The sequence below is a fragment of the Haliotis rubra genome, unplaced genomic scaffold, assembly GCF_003918875.1.
Source record: "Haliotis rubra isolate DU_JTF1 unplaced genomic scaffold, ASM391887v1 Scf85, whole genome shotgun sequence".
NCBI classification, from domain to species: domain Eukaryota; kingdom Metazoa; phylum Mollusca; class Gastropoda; order Lepetellida; family Haliotidae; genus Haliotis; species Haliotis rubra.
This window is the reverse complement of record NW_025767579.1, coordinates 2,255,479-2,264,131: the sequence shown is the minus strand read 5'-3', so window position 1 is coordinate 2,264,131 and position 8,653 is coordinate 2,255,479. Positions and strand designations below refer to the sequence as shown.

General features: G+C 47.5%; 1 protein-coding gene across 1 annotated transcript; it reads left to right on the top strand.

Annotated features, from left to right (window-relative positions):
* The first annotated feature begins 236 nt into the window (after positions 1-236).
* Positions 237-3,186, top strand: LOC124262675 (cyclin-dependent kinase inhibitor 1C-like). Its single transcript, XM_046697182.1, has 2 exons — positions 237-276; positions 2,900-3,186. Exons 1-2 carry the CDS (start codon positions 237-239, stop codon positions 3,184-3,186), a joined length of 327 nt encoding a protein of 108 aa, XP_046553138.1.
* The last annotated feature ends 5,467 nt before the right edge of the window (positions 3,187-8,653 follow it).

The following is an 8,653-nucleotide window of genomic DNA, read 5'->3' as shown; positions in this document are numbered from 1 at the left end:
ATGGCCTAGATGGGTCTTGGTGCAGTCATGACAGAGTTCTGGCTGAAGGGGTAGTTGATGGCCTAGATGGGTCTTGGTGCAGTCATGACAGAGTTCTGGCTGAAGGGGTAGTTGATGGCCTAGATGGGTCTTGGTGCAGTCATGACAGAGTTCTGGCTGAAGGGTAGTTGATGGCCTAGATGGGTCTTGGTGCAGTCATGACAGAGTTCTGGCTGAAGGGGTAGTTGATGGCCTAGATGGGTCTTGGTGCAGTCATGACAGAGTTCTGGCTGAAGGGTAGTTGATGGCCTAGATGGGTCTTGGTGCAGTCATGACAGAGTTCTGGCTGAAGGGGTAGTTGATGGCCTAGATGGGTCTTGGTGCAGTCATGACAGAGTTCTGGCTGAAGGGGTAGTTGATGGCCTAGATGGGTCTTGATGCAGTCATGACAGAGTTCTGGCTGAAGGGGTAGTTGATGGCCTAGATGGGTCTTGGTGCAGCCGCAGTCATGACAGAGTTCTGGCTGAAGGGGTAGTTGATGGCCTAGATGGGTCTTGGTGCAGTCATGACAGAGTTCTGGCTGAAGGGGTAGTTGATGGCCTAGATGGGTCTTGATGCAGTCATGACAGAGTTCTGGCTGAAGGGGTAGTTGATGGCCTAGATGGGTCTTGATGCAGTCATGACAGTCATGACAGAGTTCTGGCTGAAGGGAGTAGTTGATGGCCTAGATGGGTCTTGGTGCAGTCATGACAGAGTTCTGGCTGAAGGGGTAGTTGATGGCCTAGATGGGTCTTGATGCAGTCATGACAGAGTTCTGGCTGAAGGGGTAGTTGATGGCCTAGATGGGTCTTGGTGCAGTCATGACAGAGTTCTGGCTGAAGGGGTAGTTGATGGCCTAGATGGGTCTTGATGCAGTCATGACAGAGGTCTGGCTGAAGGGGTAGTTAATGGCCTGTGTAATGATAAGAGACTTGCACACAGTCTACATGTATACTGAGCCAGGCGAGCCGGACCCGCCCCCTACCCGGATGTGACTGCCTCGCGCGTGCTTCTCGCGAACAGTGTCACCTTGTACACATCGCATTCAGTGTCTCAATTAAACTTGTGCTGTTCAGTCGTCTATTGTTGGTTCTCGTCCTAGCGTCACATTGTTACAGCCTGGATGGGTCTTGATGCGGTAATGACATTTATCTTTATTTGGTTGTATTGCCTGTTGTCTCCATACAAATCAGTGATTATGTTCAACTTGGTTTTCCTGAATCTAGGACCATTCCAAACAGTAATAGGTCTTCTTTAGAGCTTTACATCAGTTCATGTCAAATGCACTTCAGACCACGACAGAGATTAATCAGTCAACATTAAACGTTATGTCAGCTCATCTCAAATGTATATTAAATCCCGTCAAACATACATCAAACTGTAATCCTGCAACATATGTTATATTTGGGATTACACTTTCCCAGATACTAAGTTACTTTTGTTAGGGTGATTCCCATCCAGGATTCGAACTCACACTCTCAGAGCAAGACACCTAATCGCCAGCAAACAAAGTCAGCGATTTAACCCATTCAGCCTCTACCTCAGAAATGGAAGCAGGAACTGATAGTCTAGATCACGCACTTTGTCTACCCCTATGACAAGTGTTTGTTTGCATCAAACTTTTTAATCTCCACCATGCAATAGTCAGTGCCCGTCAAAGATTTACATGATGTCCAACGATAACTGATAAATGGCGCTATGGTATCATTACCTAAGTAAGGTACACCTGAGCGTTTCCACTGCACTAGTGTTTTTATCATGTTATTGTAAAAGAAAACACTTCTAGATATGGAAACCGACCACCCTCAGTACTTGTTAAGTAGCTTTCACAGCTACTTAAACACGATCGTATTTAGCTCATGAGAACAATTTAAAAGATGCTGGCCTTGACTTCTGCACCAGCTACACAACACGGCGTGTTTTGAATGACAACCTCCATTGTGTGTTTGATTAGACCAATATTATGTAACATAACGTTACGTGGAGGCTTGCAGGTATCACTGAGTCCACGTTACAGGACCCGGTTCAGAACGGTTGTTTGTTGCATGACATAACTAAAGCCTATTAAGCGTTGTCAGGCTAAGCGTTGCCAGTGTATGAAAAAGGGCGGCGCCGCTTGCATTATGCATGCTCAAGTACTTTTTAAATTTTTAAACAGTTTACATTACATTCGATACCTTTGTTGGTCGATTTCATTATACTAAGTTACTCTGACTTATCTCGGTATATTAAGTCCTTTAAGACGCCGTGACTAGCCGTGCAAACATAGCGTCCGTTAGGTGTGTCAGGATCCGGTGACGGTTGGTTCAAATCTTTTATTTGCCCTGATTGTGATCTCATTTAGTTGCCAGGGATTTTTCTACAATATGACAAATCAGGAGCTATGGACGTTTCTTTACACACTATAGTCACTGGCTAACCAGGGATTATTTTCCCCCAGAAGCGATGAGAAATGAGATATACCTGATTGAGAGATTACCGATGTGACGTCACATTTCACCCGTTTTTTCGCTGGTGTTGTCCCTCACTCACTCACGCACACACTTTCACCCCACTTTCAGCTCGATATACTGCTTCCTAAATATATTTCTGATAAAACTGATATTTCACGCACATTTAACAGTCATTATTATACAGATGCGACACACTGTATTCCAAACTAGCAAAACAATATTACTACAATGTGCTTCAATCAACATTATGTGTATGATGTATTTCTTTTTATCAGTGTCTCGTATACACAGATACAACATGCACGACTCTCATGTCAACGATTCTCCAACACGATGCAATGTTATGACTTCCCACTTCCTACACCGAGGATAGGTAGACATTCGAAACTGAAAACACTCACTAACCCATATATTGAATGTGTGGTGAGGTTGTGTGGTGGGCAAGGATCAGGGCGAGAGGCAGGGGGAGGAGCAGGACGAGGAACAGGGCGAGGAGCAGGGCGACGAGCAGGACGAGGAGCAAGACGAGAAGCGGGACGAGGAGAGGGGCGAGAACCAGGACGAGGAGCGGGACGAGGAGCGGGGCGAGGAGCAAGGCGAGGAGCAGAACGAGGAGCAGGACGACGAGCGGGACGAGGAACAGGGCGAAGAGCAGGGCGAGGAGCAGGACGAGGAGCCGGTCAGTGGGTATTCTACCAGAGGCTTCTGGCTCTGAAAAAAAATCAATTTGATCCAATAATGGTTTAAAAAGTATTGAAAAGTAAAGAAGAATGCTGCAATTAAATTGCACTTCACCATGATTGGAAGAGGTTGTTGAACGTATAACGACGGAAACTCTCCACTAATTGTATGGGAGATGGATTTGGTGATATCACACCTAGGACGAACCCATATTCAGGAATCACCCATAGCATCCTTCAATCAACTAATACTTTTGTGTGTGTGCTACTTAGTATTCACTGAACATTAAGTGGGCACCTCTCGAGAAGAGTAAGCAATTCTTGCAAAGCGTATTTTGTAACTGCCTTATTTGTAACCATTTCTACGTGACTATTCTTACCTCATTCCTCTCATTGTGACCAAGAACTATGAAGACACCGTCGGCTAACGAAAAGCACAAATTCCAGGTTATATGATGTCCCTAAACTTGAAACTGCTCTCACACGAATTCTATGGGGTTTCCCCACTAAATGAACTTCCGCACATACTTTTGATATTGCCCATATAATAGTGAGTGAGTGTGTGAGTTGGATTTTACGCCACTTTTATCAATATTCCAGCAATATCACGGCGGGGGAAATGGGTTTCGCATAATGTACCCATGTGGGGATATGAAACCGGATCTTCGGCGTGACAAGCGAACGCTTTAACCACGAGGCTACCCCACAGCCCCTTGTGTACATATAATATGTATAAATGCCTACTGTCAATGACTGGAAAAGAGTCCTTCTCTGTTAATACTGCCCACCGTATCATCGATTGCACCAATCAGAGGTGGTAATTTGAATCTATGCTTCTGAATGATTGGCATCTGAATCGGCTATTTCCTAAATCAATGGTGAGAATATTGCATATAAACTGAAAAGAATTTGAAGAATAATGATTTAAATCTCATGTTCGAGTCGACATGAAATGTTTGGACTACAAATTTAATATGAAAAGACACCCCGGAGAGTTTAACGTTGAAGAACACTGGATCATCGAGAGAAGCTTTATGATCCTATAGACATAACACATCGCAACACCAATGCAGCTCTGCAGTTACAAAGGAAGACGCCAGGCGCCACTTAAAATGGTTAGGTTTTATACAGCCATAAAAGTACAATAGACATTCCTCATACAGCCAGCTCATTCTCTTTCAAGTACGTTGGCAGACAGATATTGTCGTAAAACGGCAGACAGTTATTGTTGTAAAACCAGGTTTTGTCCATTGGGATTTTGTTTGCTCGGAACTTTGGAGTGTTGTGTTTGCATGATCATAGCTTTCAAGAAGCCTTGATACTGTAAAGGCCAGTTGTACACCAAAGCACAAATCAAGCAGTGCGTGAAAGAACATTTGTTCACGTATGAATATGGGGTGGCCTTGGTTGCCTACTGTGAACCGCTGGGGTTATGGTGACCTGGGTAGGGTGAATCACTTTGGTCATGGTGACTTGGGATGTATGAAACCCTGGGGTCGTGCACGTGGTGACCTGGGTAGTGAGGACCCTTGGGGTCGTGGTGACCTGGGTAGTGAGAACCCCTGGGGTCGTGGTGACCTGGGTAGTGTGAACCCCTGGAGTCATGGTGACCTGGGTTATGCTGGTCCCAGAGCCAGTTGGACGATCCCTGGAGATACATATGCTGGTCCCAGAGCCAGTTGGACGATCCCTGGAGATACATATGCTGGTCCCAGAGCCAGTTGGACGATCCCTGGAGATACATATGCTGGTCCCAGAGCCAGTTGGACGATCCCTGGGGATACATATGCTGGTCCCAGAGCCAGTCGGGCGATCCCGGAGATATATATATGCTGGTCCCAGAGCCAGTCGGACGATCCCTGAGAATATATATGCTGGTCCCAGAGCCAGGCGGACGATCCCTGGGGATATATATGATGGTCCCAGAGCCAGTCGGACGATCCCTGGGGATATTTATGCTGATCCCAGAGCCAGTCGGACGATCCCTGGGGATATTTATGCTGATCCCAGAGCCAGTCGGACGATCCCTGGGGATATATATGCTGATCCCAGAGCAAGTCGGACGATCCCTGGGGATATTTATGCTGGTCCCAGAGCCAGTCGGACGATCCCTGGGGATATATATGCTGATCCCAGAGCCAGTCGAACGATCCCTGAGATATATATGCTGATCCCAGAGTCAGTCGGACGATCCCTGGGGATATTTATGCTGGTCCCAGAGCCAGTCGGACGATCCCTGGGGATATTTATGCTGGTCCCAGAGCCAGTCGGACGATCCCTGGGGATATATATGCTGATCCCAGAGCCAGTCGGACGATCCCTGGGGATATATATGCTGATCCCAGAGTCAGTTGGACGATCCCTGGGTATATTTATCCTGGTCCCAGAGCCAGTCGGACGATCCCTGGGGATATATATGCTGATCCCAGAGTCAGTCGGACGATCCCTGGGGATATATATGCTGGTCCCAGAGCCAGTCGGACGATCCCTGGGGATATACTAGCATATGCCGGTCCCAGAGCCAGTCGGACGATCCCTGGGGATATATATGCTGATCCCAGAGTCAGTCGGACGATCCCTGGGGATATATATGCTGGTCCCAGAGCCAGTCGGACGATCCCTGGGGATCCCCAGAGCCAGTCGGACGATCCCTGGGGATATATATGCTGATCCCAGAGTCAGTCGGACGATCCCTGGGGATATATATGCTGATCCCAGAGCCAGTCGGACGATCCCTGGGGATATATATGCTGATCCCAGAGTCAGTCGGACGATCCCTGGGGATATATATGCTGATCCCAGAGCCAGTCGGACGATCCCTGGGGATATATATGCTGTCGGACGATCCCTGGGGATATTTATGCTGATCCCAGAGCCAGTCGGACGATCCCTGGGGATATTTATGCTGATCCCAGAGCCAGTCGGACGATCCCTGGGGATATATATGCTGATCCCAGAGCCAGTCGGACGTTCCCTAGGGATATTTATGCTGATCCCAGAGCCAGTCGGACGATCCCTGGGGATATATATGCTGGTCCCAGAGCCAGTTGGACGATCCCTGGGGATATTTATGCTGGTCCCAGAGCCAGTCGGACGATCCCTGGGGATATATATGCTGATCCCAGAGCCAGTCGGACGATCCCTGGGGATATATATGCTGATCCCAGAGTCAGTCGGACGATCCCTGGGTATATTTATCCTGATCCCAGAGCCAGTCGGACGATCCCTGGGGATATATATGCTGATCCCAGAGCCAGTCGGACGATCCCTGGGGATATTTATGCTGGTCCCAGAGCCAGTCGGACGATCCCTGGGGATATATATGCTGATCCCAGAGCCAGTCGGACGATCCCTGGAGATATATATGCTGATCCCAGAGTCAGTCGGACGATCCCTGGGGGTATATTTATCCTGGTCCCAGAGCCAGTCGGACGATCCCTGGGGATATATATGCTGATCCCAGAGTCAGTCGGACGATCCCTGGGGATATATATGCTGGTCCCAGAGCCAGTCGGACGTTCCCTAGGGATATATATGCTGATCCCAGAGCCAGCTGGACGATCCCTGGGATATATATGCTGATCCCAGAGCCAGCCGGACGATCCCTGGGTATATACTAGCATGTGCTGGTCCCAGAGCCAGTTGGACGTTCCCTGGGGATATATATGCACTGATCCCAGAGCCAGTCGGACGTTCCCTGGGGATATATATGCTGGTCCTGGGAGTTGCTGACCAGACGCTACCATGACTAGGTAATGGCCTTTTAGGTCCATAAACCTTTCCATGCTCTGAGTGTGAAGTAGCTTGTGATGCCCTAGTGCCAAGGCAACCCCTGGATATAGAAGACTATACAAGTGCATACAATGTATGAACTTGACACAATCAAATACAGGAGGAGCCGGGTGGCTGGAGGGTACAGATACAGGTCGTTGGCTTGAAACACTGGAGGATGAAAACTGGGTGCGGGACTGATGTGGCTAATAAAGACAGACCGTGTGACGTCATGTCCGCCTTATTGCGCCTGCGCAGACTGTCAAAGGTGAGATTGTTCGACATAATTGTTGTAACCTGATCCAGACAGAAAATAATAAGTGTAGCCGGTAATTGTGTTGGGAATACGTGTTGAGTAGAATAGTTAAGGGTTGGCTGACCTGGTCTTGTGGCGAATACATATGTGGCCATACGTACTGTCGTCATTACATAAATAGAGATTATTACACTCGCTCTCGCGAATACAACATTTCACACTCGTTTCGTATAAGTCGTATGACACACTCGCTCGAGTGTAATAATTTCTTTATTATCCATTATATTCATGTACATTTGTGCAGTAAATAGAGAATACTACACGAGTGTCCTTCCTATGGTATCCTATGGTATCCGTCTTCACTAATGCCACGTTCAATTGTTTATTGACGTCACAGGCGACGAAATACAGAAACAATAGTTGCTAGGCAAAAGGGTTAACGCTGTTTGTTGTTTGTTTTTTTGCAAAGCATCAACTTCAATGTGGTTGTTAGTCAGTTAGAGGGGGGTCTGACCGAACCCCCACCCCTACCCCTCTTTGGATGCGCCAATGCCAGTCATCCTCCGGCTACGCCGTTTCTGATACAGCACCGACAAGGTCCCGAGACGGAGGTCGGTGCCCCGGGAACTATGTCGGTTGTTGTTGGTGATGGTGGTGGTGGTGGTGGTGGTGGTGTACAAGCAGAAGCAATCCCAGAAAACTTTCCTGACCACCTACTGCTCAGTGTGGGGCGTTTAACAATATACTGCAGTCAAACAAAACCACCCCTGTCGCTTTCCTTCTATCATGTTCGTCGCCCTGGGTCGCCGCTTCACGACACGAGAAGTAGACTCAAGTCGGTAACGCTATTATGTTGTACAATCAACTCGGTATTCAAACTATTTCATGGCTTCCAACTGTTACGACAGAAAGCACATAAACTCTCAATACCCTGCAACACCAAACTTAAGCTGTAGTTTCATGCGTTAGTGCGGTCCTACAATGCATTCCCGGTATGTTTCCAGCCAATTGATAGGGCTTCGCTCACCGAACGGTAACACGATGTGAGCGAGTTTAATATGTCTTAGGCACTTTTGTGATGGTTTGTTATATTTCAAATGTACTAATTTCTCACCATGTAGGTGCTTCTCCTTCGTCGGTTAGCCCCATAACCCCGTACAACCTTCTGTGTTATGTAAAAGGACACACTTTTGCCATGAACTAAAAGGGCACCAATGCACTCGGGCGAAAACTGTAATAACTGTATTATTTTATTGCACCCCACATAGGGATAAAGCAAATTTCAAACCAGTGCGTGCACCTTGTCTGAATCCGCTGATGAGACAGACATGCAGGTTGACAGATTGATGTACAGGTCTACAACGACTGGATCTGTATTCTGAACAAGGTTCGGAATGATGGGCATCTTTTGAGATTGCTCGGGTGAGTTTGGTTGCTTGCTTTGTTGTTTAACGTCGCACTCGGCAACATTCCAG

Coding starts and splice junctions, on each gene's coding strand:
- LOC124262675 (XM_046697182.1), top strand. CDS start 237: ATGGGTCTTGGTGCAGTCATGACAGAGTTCTGGCTGAAGG. Junction 277..2,899: donor GACAGAGTTCTGGCTGAAGG/GTAGTTGATGGC, acceptor ATGTGTGGTGAG/GTTGTGTGGTGGGCAAGGAT.